The 13,374-nt window shown below is 39.7% G+C and overlaps 1 protein-coding gene across 7 annotated transcripts; it reads left to right on the forward strand.

The window, feature by feature from the left end:
• Positions 1–1,338: 1,338 nt before the first annotated feature.
• On the forward strand, positions 1,339–12,917 carry brd2b (bromodomain containing 2b). 7 transcript variants are annotated; one of them, XM_082552158.1, is made up of 12 exons: positions 1,339–1,483; positions 3,797–4,085; positions 4,391–4,540; positions 5,533–5,677; positions 5,941–6,104; positions 6,322–6,822; positions 7,014–7,142; positions 7,274–7,519; positions 7,620–7,870; positions 8,057–8,373; positions 9,917–10,045; positions 11,447–12,917. In XM_082552158.1, the coding sequence occupies exons 1-12, from the start codon at positions 1,452–1,454 to the stop codon at positions 11,575–11,577; spliced, it is 2,484 nt and encodes an 827-aa protein (XP_082408284.1). In that variant the 5' UTR covers positions 1,339–1,451; the 3' UTR covers positions 11,578–12,917. The 7 variants fall into 7 exon arrangements, with proteins under 7 accessions (XP_082408284.1, XP_082408285.1, XP_082408287.1 ...); XM_082552159.1 differs by having other exon boundaries at positions 9,920–10,045; XM_082552161.1 differs by having other exon boundaries at positions 7,274–7,507.
• Positions 12,918–13,374: the final 457 nt, after the last annotated feature.

Below are 13,374 nucleotides of genomic sequence, written 5' to 3' on the forward strand. Positions count from 1 at the left end.
CTGTGTACAAGACATTTACAGCTGATAGCTGGTTTGTTTTGCACCCTTTGCATAACGACGTTTACTTTCTTTATGGAGGTTTCTGGCGTGAGAGTGCAGAGCAATAAGGTTTAAAAACAGCTTTGTTTCACCAACTATTAGTCAGATGAACAAATCATAGCTTTGTAATGATGCTATGCGAATTTTAATGGTTAACATACTGCAAACCAAGTCCATCCAGTTACAATTAACACAATCCTGCATATGTTAAAACTCTCCAGGTTAGGGAAAGGTAAACAGTCTATCCTTTTTACTACAAAAGTTTTGAAAATTTAGCTCGAGACAACAAAAATGGCAAAATAGCTTAAATATTATAGAATATAAATGCCATTATTTTGGCTTATATGCAACATGGCAAAACAAATATGAACCCAAATATGTAAGTAATATTACGTAATAATAACAATATGTTAAAGAAAAATATCTCCATTTAAAATATATATTAAATATCTATTTAACACAGCAAAAATAAAACTTAATTTAAAATGCTTACTAATGAATACGTTTACGTAAAAACTTTACAGTCAGTGTACATTGTAATGAAAGTCGTGCGCACAGTACAGGGTAGAAATAAACTGTTGAAGCACAGATGATGCATCGCTATACAGATGTGTTGCATAAAAGATTTATTGTATCTGTCCTTGTGGCATTGAATCAGTCTGTTGGAGAATGTGCTCTATGGTGCAGCAGTGACGAGTGAAACCCGTTGCCACTGCTTGTCAACAATCCCAGTCTCCTCTTATTTTATTTTTTATTTTTTGGGAAACTGCACATGTATCTGTCTTTCTATCTATCTAGACTGCAGGATACTGTTAAACATAGCTTCTTTAAAGCGGTTAGTCACGGAGTTGGAAAAAAAGATGTCCATTTTTTTGAGGGCATCAATCACAAAGCAGCTAAGGGGGTTATTTCATGAATGTGCCGCTTTAAATGGAAACATCTCACCAAAAAAAATAAAAAAATAAAAAAATACAGTTGCTACCCAGGTATTCCGCAGTGGGTTTAATAAAACGGAGATCACCTGCATGACAATCCAAACTCTCTTGAGGACAAAACATACTAATCCATATAGACAGAGAAGCGTTAGCCTGAAAATTACAGCAATTATTAACGCAGTGCGTCGCCAGATAGCTCATTACTGTATAAAAAATCTGAAACATGCAATATTTTCAGAGTACAAGATGTACAGACTGTGCTGTTTGACTGACACCTGCTTACAGCCAATTATGGCGCGGAATCATCGTCCACGTGACAGGAACGACGCGGCACTGCCACGAGAGGGGTTTATATAGGGTCAAGCGGAAGCGCTTAGTCGCCATTTCATTGCGGAGTTGGTCGCTGAGCGTTTTGTGGAAGTGCAGCGTCAACAGCGGCGAAAAATTGGATCGTAACAACACTCCGCCCTCACCCCAATGGAAGCCGCCGTCAACCCACCTCACGACAGGTAATGTCCGCAGTGTTTCGGGTCAAACTGAGGACATTTGCTGGGCTTTGTAGTCCGCGTGAGGATGGGAATTATGTAATAAAAACCACATTGTTGCTACGGTGACGTTACCGTTAGCCTCCGAGTAGCAAAACAGCGCTACCTCGTCAGCCAGTCTTATGATACAGCCCGCTTACGCTAGCTTACACAGGAGACTCAACTCTGCACATATTTCTGAAGTCCTCTGAATCTTAATATTTGCACACTGGTTTTGTGGAGCCTATATTTCCGTTTTCTTTAGCGTTTAGCTTCTAATTAGCAGGCAAATGACAGCTGCATCTCCATCGGCTAGGTCAGCCTGGTGCTCCCCGCCGGCTGGCTGTCTGTCTGTCGTGTCATTCATTGCTCATGCAACCTGCTGTCGCTAATGTAAAACAATATCATATAAGAAAACTAGTTATAAATAACCCGTCCACTGTTCCCCTTTCCCCCCACACACAACCTCTGCTTAACTGCAGCTTGGCAGTCCCAGGTGTATTGTTATATTTATAAAGCGCTGTTGCAGTCTGTCTCCGCTAGCTCGCAAGCTTAGCTTCCAGCTCGCAGCTTCTGTGCTGGTGAACAAACGCCCTGAGACTGTGGCAAAATGGCTGAAATTGCCTGATGGCCCGAGGGTTTTATCAAAATTTTTAAAAATTCTTTTCCGAGCAGTGCTCTTTAATAAATGTGGCGTTTGTGTCTTTTTGGACCCCTTATGGTCGTCAGATATTGGCTTCTGTCGTTGTGAAGAAGTGTTTACAAACAGCGAGGGCGGGGCGTCCAACCACGCGATCAGCAGCTGGTGGACTAGGAGTCTTTGATCAGTTTGACTAAATAATAACGACGGGTTGTTCAGCCTACGCTAATTTGTCTCTGTTTAGTAAAAACAGAAGCTGGTTAAATGCAGGTTCAAACACTAAAGCCATAATAGTCACATGGAGCCAAGTTGATAATTAAACGGTGTTTGTGTTTTTGCACAAATGTTGCGACTTTAGGTAGATTTTCTTTCACATAATCTTGTGTTCAGAACTAATTTGGAGAAAAGCACGTTAAGTTTTAAAATGCTTTCAGTAAAACAGCAATTCTGAATGTTTTTGTTCTCTGTGTGTGTTATTGGATGTATATTTGGATGTTTTTTTTTTTCCATTTAATTGTTAAATGCTTCAAAACACTAAAGTAAGTAGAGCTTAAAACATTTGCCTGGAAATAGAAAAGTTCTTATGTTTACTACTCTGCAAATTCCTTTTTTTCGGCACCCTTAATGCTGTTTAGTAGTTATTTGTGCTGCTTGTATTCTGTTTGATGTAGAAAACCGGCTCATCGGCTTAGCCATTGTTTGTGTGTCAGTAGGGCATGTGTGTATTAAGCTGTGGTGCTCAGATGGAGGTGAGAAAGGACCGACTTTCTGTGTCCTTTAACTACATGAACTAGGTGACCTCTGTCATCGCATGGTGCATTGAAAAGTGCTCTTTATGGAACGTGGTGTTGTTGGACTACATCCAAACTGGAGATCATAACTTGCAGAGATGCTGATATCTCAAAAAGATTGCTTTCTTTTTAATTAACTCTCTTAAGGCCCATGGGGGAATTTGTTCTCTGCCCTGTTTATTATGGTGCATCTCCAGGGGAGACCACAGTGCTTGTGTAAGGCATTGATTGGCATATCCTCCATTTATTCCTTTGTGTGTGGGGAAAACCAGAGGAAACATTTTATCTGGAAAAGATAATCATGTTTATAAGTACTTATCTAGCGTGTCACTGTTGTTTGACTTTGAGGCTATTGTTTATAAGATTTATCTAGCTAAGTACAACTCTTATACTTTTTAGTAGTTTCTCTGTTACAACTTGATAAAGTGCAACAGTGAAACGGTCAAAACATAGACATCATCATCAAAGAAACTGAACCCAAACTTCTGAAGATTATCCAGACTGCCTGTATGTTTCTTGCTGAATTGCATATTACATGACATTGACTTTATTGCCTTATCAGCAGCATTCTTATAGGACAGTCATGGCTCCCATGGCAGTGCTAAAAGTTGCAACCTATAGATGAAATCCTGGTTTCCTAGATAACCATTGGGGGGGGGTGTCTTATATTTTTCTTCTTTATCCTCTCCCACCTTAAAAGTTTATTTACAGCCAGCCAGCTTTTTCCACATGAGGTATTAAGGTAGCATTTCTTTCCTTCTTTTCCTTGTAATGTGGATGCAGGGTCTCTTTTTTAAATTTTTAAATTTTTTTTTTAATCATTGTCATTAATTCTTCTCCTGTGCTTTTACATCTTCCTCACTCCAGCTCTCTGGTTGGGTTGTCCGGTGGTATGATGGACCAACACACAAGCTCGGGAAAACGCATTCGTAAGCCCTCCCTGCTGTACGAGGACTTTGAGAGCCCCTCCCTACCCCACACAATGCCCCAGGGTCCCCCTGCCCCTCCACAGCCCCCAGTGAAGGATCCTACCCGACCAGGCCGCATGACAAACCAGCTGCAGTACCTCCAGAAGACCCTGATGAAGTCTCTTTGGAGGCACCACTTTGCCTGGCCTTTTCAGGAGCCCGTGGATGCCTACAAGCTTAACCTGCCGGTGGGTTGAATCCAAGTGCTTTGATAAACCACTCGGAGTTTGAATGTGTCTACTTCCAGATGCTGAGATAAATATCCAATATTCTGTATTATTTTTTGGCTATTATAAATGATCCTTTCTGGTTTGTTAATAGATGATTGTATCTCAGGTTTTTTGGGTTTTTTTTAAAACATATTTTTAACATCTTGGGACCATTATGGAAAAGGTGTCCACACTTTAACAAGTAAACAAGTGGGATTGGTATTTCTGTAGAGCCATAAATTAAAAAGTTATTAATTTAAAAAAAATGCATTTTTTTCCCCAAGGATTACCATAAAATTATCAAACAACCCATGGACATGGGGACCATTAAGAAACGCTTGGAAAATAACTTCTACCGTAGTGCATGTGAGTGCATACAGGACTTCAACACAATGTTCACCAACTGCTACATCTACAACAAGGTAGGTCAAAAGGTAAAAAACACATTTTTATCCATGTTATTTATTCCATTTTAATTGATATTTGTTCCTTTCTCACAAGCTAGCATTCCCTTTGGATTGCGTTTATTAACACAGTGATCTTACACTGAGCAGGCGTAGAACTGTGTTTTGTCAGCTCAGAGTGAAAAAATAAGTGTTAAAGTACAGTGTTTAATGATTTCTAGCAAACCAGTGGGGAAATCTAGCAAGATTTGGTGTTTGTTTTTGTTTGTTTTTTTGTTTGTTTTTTTTAAATGACTTGACCAAAGTTGTGTGTATTTTTGTTAATGATCCAAGCAGAGGCACAGAAATTTTAGAGGCTATTTATTTATTTTTTTAACCCTTCACCCTTTCCCTTTACTTTACACAAAATGCCCTGTGATTTCTCTGCTATTCTTCATAGCAAGAGAACATGTACTACATGTGCTCCTCAGCATAACTTAAGGGGAAGCAAGGGAAAATTTTAAAGTGAAAGACAAAAGGCCTAATGACTGCAGAAATGTGCTACATGTAAATAATTTTGCAAAGCAGATTCAACTCAACCTAGATATGTAAATTAAGCAATGGCTTGTGTGTAACAGATCATTTCAATGATTATACAAACTTACATTTTGCATTAAGTTGTCTCGTAGATAACCATATGAAGTGTCTTAGCCTGGGATTTCTATGGTGATTGTTAACATCTTTATGTGGGAAAACAGTGGTTTAGTTTATATTATTATTTATGAAATGTAAGCACTAATCTTAGGAAATTCTTTTCAAGAATCTGTAATTATCTGTTTGATCTATTTACACATAACAATCAAAAGGGATGTTTTTAAAATTGCATGAATGTTCCTGTCAGTCTGTTAACAAATATACAAAAAAAATACAAAACCTTTATTGTTAAACTGAAATGACATTTATGCAAAAAATAGTACTTATATATTATTTGTGCTCATGTGTTGCTTTTTTTTTTTTTTTTTTTTTTTTTCCTCCCTGGTTAGCCAACAGATGACATTGTGCTGATGGCCCAATCCCTAGAGAAGATTTTTCTTCAGAAGGTGGCCCAGATGCCCGAAGAGGAAGTTGAACTTCCTCCTCCAGCTCCTCGGAACAAAAACAGCAGGGGAAGAGGTCGTAAATCTTCTGGTAAGTAGGGATGGAAATCGAGAACCGGTTCTACCAAGAACTGGTTCCTGGTAGTCGAATTCTTCAGAATCGTTAGTCTGCTTGCTTATCGGTTCTTCTACTTAGATATGCAAATTTGATTGAGCCATATTTTGGCAATTAAAGATGTTAAGATGTATTTATTTACAAGCAGGAAGGCATTATGAAAGCAACATTTATGATTGAGGTGGTGTTGTTGTGTAGCTGAATTGCAACTCTTAAATTTAATATTCTTTATCTACCAGCATCAAGGGCTCAGCAGGTGCCAGCAGTGTCCCAGTCAGCCTACTCCCCCTCATCCTCAGACACGGGGGATTCCATGCTGGCCAACTCTCCCCAGACTGTGCTAACTAAAAGCCTGCCACCAGCTAACATTATGGGTTTGCCTCCTACACAGCCCACAACCAAGGTATGTAAGACAGAATGCTGATTAGAAAAATTTGCATATCTAGATTTTAGCATGCAAAATCGATGTTGAAACACTTAAGTTCTTTTTTAACAGCACTAAATGTGAAAGTAAACTGTCCTTTGTTAAAGATTTAGTATTTCAGTTGTGAGGATTATAAACCGTGTAACAAAGCCATAATAAAGTGATCACAACAATTTCCAACTTTTTCTTTCTATAGAAGAAAGGTGTAAAACGCAAAGCAGATACCACCACACCCTCTACCATGGGCTTCACTACTGTGGGCATGTCAGGAACGCCGCACATGGTGGGCTTGGGGAAAGGGGGACACGGGGGTCAAATCCATGACACGTCCATGCACACGGTCTCCTCAATGGGAAGCATAAGCTTGGAGACCCCACCTGGGATTGGGCTCGTCAGGAGTCCTGGAGGCCCTGTCCTGCTCCAGCCAATGATGGCTGGCACTGGACGCAGAGTTGGCAGCGGACGCCCCATCAAACCCCCCAAGAAGGACTTGCCCGATTCTGTTCAACCTCAGCCCTCAAGGAAGGGAAAACTCAGCCCGCAGCTGAGGTACTGCAGTGGGCTGCTGAAGGACATGTTATCAAAGAAACATGCTGCGTATGCATGGCCTTTCTACACACCTGTGGATGCAGCTGCACTCGGACTTCATGACTATCACGATATCATCAAGTGTCCTATGGACCTCAGCACCATCAAGGTGACTTCGAATGCGTGAAAGTGTGCTCGCAGTACTATAATAGTAATATTTCTTTTTACTAAACATACCATGTTGAAATGATAAAACACAGAAGGGGGAAGGATTTTAAATGTGAATGTAAAATGCAGTGGGGAAAAAAAAAATCTTCTATTAAAATTAATAAATGTCCAATTCCTGTTTTTTACAATCAGAGGAAGATGGACTGTCGTGAGTACAGAGATGCTCAACAGTTTGCCAGTGATGTTAGACTGATGTTCTCAAACTGCTACAAGTACAATCCACCTGATCACGATGTTGTGGGGATGGCACGGAAACTACAGGTGAGCAGCAGTTACATGGACCAGGCGCCCTCACAGAGGCTTCTTCAGTTATATTTGCTACTTTATTACTCACTTTCCTCCTTTCTTACCATTTAACTTTTTTTTTTCTTTTTTTTTCCCCCATGTCTCAGGATGTCTTTGAGTTCCGTTTTGCCAAGATGCCAGATGAACCACACATGGAGCACACAGCCATGTCCATGAGTGGGCATCAAACATCCTCTTCATCATCTTCCTCCTCCTCATCCTCCTCATCTTCCTCCACCTCTGAGAGTGAGCCTAGCAGCGAGAGTGAGGAGAGTGAGAGCAGCCCAAGCTCAGACAGCGAGGAGGAGCGAGCACATCGCTTGGCTGAATTACAGGACCAGGTGTGCACACAAGTAAGATATTGAGTAGCTACTATTGAGGTATTGGAGGGTGTTTGTTGCATCAAACTAAACGTGGAAACAAAAACGTCTTTAATTTGTATATTTTTCTCAGCTCCGAGCCGTGCACGAGCAGCTAGCTGCTCTCTCCCAAGGCCCCATCGTCAAGCCCAAAAAGAAAAAGGACAAAAAGGACAAAAAGGAGAAGAAGAAAAAGAAAAAGCTGGAGAAGCGAAATCGAGGAGTCCGAAGCAGAGCAGGCTCTGAGGAATGGAAGATGCCCAGCAAGTTGAAGAGCAAATCTGCCAAAGCAGGTGGCTCCCAGGCCAAGAAAAGCCAGGGGAAGAAGAGTAACAAGAACAGCAAGTTAGTATAAAGAGTGAACCACCACACCAGTGTTTTTTTTTTTTTTTTGTTTTTTTTTAAACTTGATCTCATCTTCATCATACTTCCTTTTTGGGGTTTAGTGAAACAAATAATTATACTGTTCAACCAGTTAAATGTTTTGAATGCAAAACAGCTGATAGCTGTGCTCTTCTTCTGTTATTTCAGGACTTCAAAGAAGCCTTTCTACCCTCAACTTGCCACTTCCATGTTACCACACTATGACTCGGAGGAAGAGGAAGAGATCGTGCCCATGTCATACGATGAGAAGCGCCAGCTAAGCCTCGACATCAACAAGTTACCAGGCGAGAAGCTGGGTCGTGTGGTCCACATCATACAGTCCAGGGAGCCCTCACTGAGGGACACCAACCCTGAGGAGATTGAGATTGACTTTGAAACACTCAAACCATCCACACTGAAAGAGCTCGAGCGCTACGTGATGACATGTCTGAGGAAGAAGCCCCGTAAGCCGTATGCTGAACAAGGTAGATAAAATGACCACCAAGACAGCGCCAGCATATTCCTGTTTAGCAATATCTTGGATGTTTTTGTAATTGACAAGTTATTGAGTATCAGAACCTACTATCAGTACCTAACATGTGACATATGTTAAAGTCTGTAATGGCTAAGTACATCTTATGTAGGAAAAAATAGACTGTTAAACTTGGAGAGTAAAGTTGATGCTGAAGAAAGAACCTGTAGTTTTGACTCATGCAGCCACACACGGAGGGCAATTATATATTCTTATTAAGGGCTGATAGCGTCTGCGTCCAAATGCCCCTTCACTTCCCAAAGTCAAACAACCTGATCCAGTGTTGAGGTTAAATGGCACAAATGCTTTTGATTCCTGAAAGTTAACCGTATACTGGCTCTCACAGTTGATATAATCAAATTCTTGGAAAGAGGCTTTACAAGGCTGAGTGGATACTTTCTGCCTCTGCATTTCTAAACCCAGTATGTATTGTACTGCTGTAACTAAACAAGTTTTTGACATCAAAAATAAGAACCTAGTAGTTTTTTTTTTTTTTTTTTTTTTTTTTTTTTGTAATGAATGTAATAAAAGCTTGTGAGCGTAGGCTCTAGATTCTCTGTTCAGGTGACACATAGTAAGTTAGATACACTTGTAGTAAACAAATTACTGATTTATGACTGAAAATGTACTAATGCAACAGTCTGTGGGTGGACAGTGAACGCCAGTTAACCAAAGAGTATGAAGTACAATGGTTGGCAAGAGTTTTACATCCTGTGATGAATCTCAGTGCTCCATGATAAACAGCATCCATCTAAGTTTGGACTTGGAAACGATTGTACACTAGTTTTAATGCAGGAAAAATAACAGTTTTCCTGCACAAAAATATCTGGTTTTCATGACAATAGTGTGTAATATTTCCCTGACTGGACTGACAAGAGAAATAAAACTGTAGCAGAGGATTACGCCTATCTGACAGGCATGTAGTTTAGTTTAACCAGTTTAACCACATCACCTCGGTGTTCCACTCAAATCTTTCTATCTAGCGCCCTCCTTCATGTCTGTCAGTGACAGAGAGGCTAGGTTTCCTCTTGACATTAAGTTCTGAGTTGACGTGTATTTGATTAGCTCTTTGGCTACACAGAATGAAAACCTGACGGGTAAAGGCCAGAGTCTATGGAGACAGACTTGAGACTGAAAGTCTTAATTTCACTACAAATCATTTCTTTGTATGTTATAACTTCTCTCTGCAGCAGATGCTAAGCTAAAGCACCAACAAAGTGAATAGAAGTAGCTAAAGTTGATAGTTTCTTCAAATATTTGACGCTGCCCCCTGGTGACTGGTCACAACTACAGCATGTAGATATGACTGCAGAGCTCAGCGTAGCACTACTAAGCTGCTACTTAAAATTAGTAAAGAGAGCAAGAAATTTAATCTCTGTATTTAACTTGACACTACTCAGTACTGACTTAGAAATGGTGTGACACAGTATACTTACCACTGTATTTCTGTTTGGTCCCCAGCTCTGTAACAACCTTTTTATCATCTTATATTGCAGCAGCAAAGAAAGGCAGCATTGGCAAGTCTAAAGAGGAGCTGACCTTGGAGAAGAGGAGGGAGCTAGAGAGGAGGCTGCAAGATGTCAGCGGACAACTCAATTCAGTCAAGAAACCCACGAAACCTAAAGGTAAGCTCTCACATCATCACATTTCTGTGTGGATGCAAACATGTCTGGTTTTCAGAGCAGCTTACAGATTCTCTACGTTACTCAAATACTGTGCACTTCAATAATTCAGCGAAGATGGCACAGCGTTTCAAGTGTAGAGTTGGCCTTTGCTCCCTGTGCGAGTTCCCTCAAGTACTCCAGACATGCATGTTAGGTTAAATAGTGACTCTAAATTGGGAGAGACAGAACGGTTGGATTTGACTTGTGTTCTAGTTTGTATAGTCAGGACAGTCTTTTCATATAATGCTATACTTGGTAACAAACTACCTTAAAAATCCCTCTGAGATGTAAATGTGTTTTGGTTGTGTAAATCTACAGTAAGCCATCATAATAATATGGAATGCCTCATGTGTGTGAAGGTGTCTGAGACTTTTGCTGATCATTAGAAAACCAGTTTGTTTATTTCTTTAAAGTGTGGACAGGGCTTTTGTTTCGCTTATCTGCATACCATAATGGGCTTTTATTTGAGAAACACTCGTAGGGGTTTTCTTTATTATTTTAGGGTCTTAACCTTACAATAACAGGCAACTGTTGTTGTGATATAGTGCTATATAAATACAATTGAATTGAAAATTGAATTTCATTAAAGTATCTTCTTCTCTCCTGCTGCTTAAAGATTGTATGAAGAGTAAGAACATTCATCGGCCTGTAAATGCATTAGTAGCAGGGAGGGATTAAACCAGGAGTGTAGATCAGAATGAGCGAGAAAAATGGCAAAGTATTTAAACACCATGATTGTGTGCTGAAGCGGGATGCATAGTATTAGACATGTGTGCGCCTGTGCCCCCACACAAGCAGGGATTTAGAAAGTGTTGAGCTAAAACATACCTTTTTAAACCGTGTGCACACTTTCTAGAGCGATTCAAGCCTGTTATGGTGACGTTTAGACTATATTTAAGGCTGTACATCTTAAGGTTTTTCCTCTTTTGATTTGCAAAAGAGCACAATGTGTACAGCTGGCTTTAGATGGAAAGAAGATACTATTTCTGTGTTTACACAGATTAAGTTGTGAATCTAGAGTTTTATGCATCAGGCCCCTGGAGTTTATCAGTCTTTCTACCCTGTGTGTATTTGAGTTGCAGTTTTAACTTCTGTTTACATGTTATCCCCTGGCCATTATATCACATCTGGCTATAAATGAGCTATTCTTTTGTTTTAGGAAACCTTGGCTCCAGTGGTTCACACTCTCCATCACTAGACTGTTTGTAGAAGCAGAATTGTCTGTAAAAACCAGATGAAATGTGAGGTTTTGCACGTATGGGCTGTTTTGGCAAAGACGCTGAGAGAAACACTTCAGTGCTTTCTTCCTTTTTGTACAGGTGCATCCATTAAACATTGTTCTGTTTGCTATTTTCTCCTCAGTGGAAAAGCCGAGTGCAGTGGAGACTCACGCCCAGCCATCACGCCTCAGCGGAAGCAGCTCCAGCTCAGACTCGTCCTCTTCCTCCTCCTCATCCTCTTCCTCAGACAGCAGTGATTCAGACTCGAGTTGAGATTGTTAGCAAAAAACTAAGAAGTCAAACGCTAATGTCTCAGGGACTTGGGCTGGCCCAGGACACATCACGCCCTGAAGCGATAGTTGGCTGAGATTGAACACTGCAACAAAAAACACTCCAAATGGACTCCTGTAATCCTGTAATGTTTTGAATGTTGGACTGAGGGATGTGGAACAATGTCTTTGTGGATTATTGTAGAACCCAAACACTAAATGCCTTGTTCTCCCCTTCCTTCCCTTTGTAAATACTTGTACAAATTTATGTTTCTTTTATAAAGAAGATTTTTATGGGGATCCCTGAAGAGGGAGGTGGAGTAATAATTAAAAAAAATTGATGTGGAAAGACGGGCCTGACTGAAAAATCTGTTTGGCTGGCCTTACACTGTCTCCTTTTGGTGAAAGAATGGAAGAGCGTCATATTTTATTTGTTTTCTCCTCCCACCCACATATCCTCAGATGTTACTGGAATTGAAACCAGCAACCTTTTGGTCTCAAGCCTTGCTTTTCTAACAATTTTAGATGAACCCCTAGACTCAGCCTTAATGATTGTTCATAACGGTTACAATATTTGGAGAAATCCAATACTGTTGACAGATCTGGCAGCCTCTGAGCTGCATTTCAAAGCATGCTATGGGATCTTCCATATTCAGGTCAGTTTGAGATTTAGATTTCTCTGTTATGTTTACATAAGTTCTCAGTTTAACAATAACATTAATGCTGCAGTCTGTTTTAGTACAATATAGAGTAACAGTTTAATGTACTATAAATACAAAGTTTAGCAGCTAAGATAGATATTCATTAAATTTGTACAGAGTTTTGTGGCTGCACTGTTCTCCTAAAAAGCCACCAGCTATTTTAAGACCGACAAGTCTTATAAACACGTCTCAAGCTGAACTCATTTCTTACAACTTACTTTGACGTTTTCATCCTTCATTACATCAAACAGTAACTCGAGTGTCCGTCTATTTCTGAGCTGAAAGCAAGCTGCTGAATGTTATCATGTTACAGTTTCTAATTTCCATATTAATTTCCTGAACATCTGAAGTATTGCATTACCATTTCTTGCAGACCTCTGTAGCACTTGAAAACACTGGCTGCTCAGCGCTGACTGGAACAAATAGTGACGACTGATTAAACTCAAGCTGAAAACAACACTTTTCCTGTAAACCGATAGGAGAGCCCTCATTGTACATGCATAGTTGAAGCTGTTGATGAATGTTCAGTAAAGATATGCTTGTATATAATTCAGCTGTATTTGCTGTTGCACAAACTAATGTATTTCTGCTGTTTGGTCTCCTTTTTCCCCTCCCAGTTACCCTTTTTGCTTTTTTTATTTTTTATTTTTAAGAAAAAAACATGTTATCTCTCATTCCAGTTAGTTGTCTTGGTTGTTTTCTGAAGAGGATTCACATGCTGCCTCTCAGAAGCAAACCTTTCATTTGACAGGTGTTTATTAAAAATAACTTCTGTAGAACAAATGTGAGATGTGGGAGTTTTGCTTTGAAGCGTGTTATGCAGCTGCAATAACTGCATATGGATAAAGTTGATCAGACAAACCAGAAAGGTTTAATTTTGTATTATTTATTATATTTTATTAATTTTTATTAATTTTTTTTATTAATTTTTATTAATAATATAAAGATTAATTTTATTCATAAATATTTTATTATTTATTTTGTTAAGCGATGCGACAATCAGTGAGCAGCAGTGTGGCTTCATGTTTTGAGAGCATTGGTTTGGGTGATGAACAGGTTAAGAGCATATTTGTGTGACAGCATAACAAGATTAATGGCCC

The sequence above is a fragment of the Aulonocara stuartgranti genome (assembly GCF_965226115.1).
Source record: "Aulonocara stuartgranti genome assembly, chromosome: 11".
Lineage (NCBI taxonomy): Eukaryota > Metazoa > Chordata > Actinopteri > Cichliformes > Cichlidae > Aulonocara > Aulonocara stuartgranti.

Coding starts and splice junctions, on each gene's coding strand:
- brd2b (XM_082552158.1), top strand. CDS start 1,452: ATGGAAGCCGCCGTCAACCCACCTCACGACAG. Junction 7,143..7,273: donor GGATGGCACGGAAACTACAG/GTGAGCAGCAGT, acceptor CCCATGTCTCAG/GATGTCTTTGAGTTCCGTTT. Junction 8,374..9,916: donor TAAGCCGTATGCTGAACAAG/GTAGATAAAATG, acceptor CTTATATTGCAG/CAGCAAAGAAAGGCAGCATT.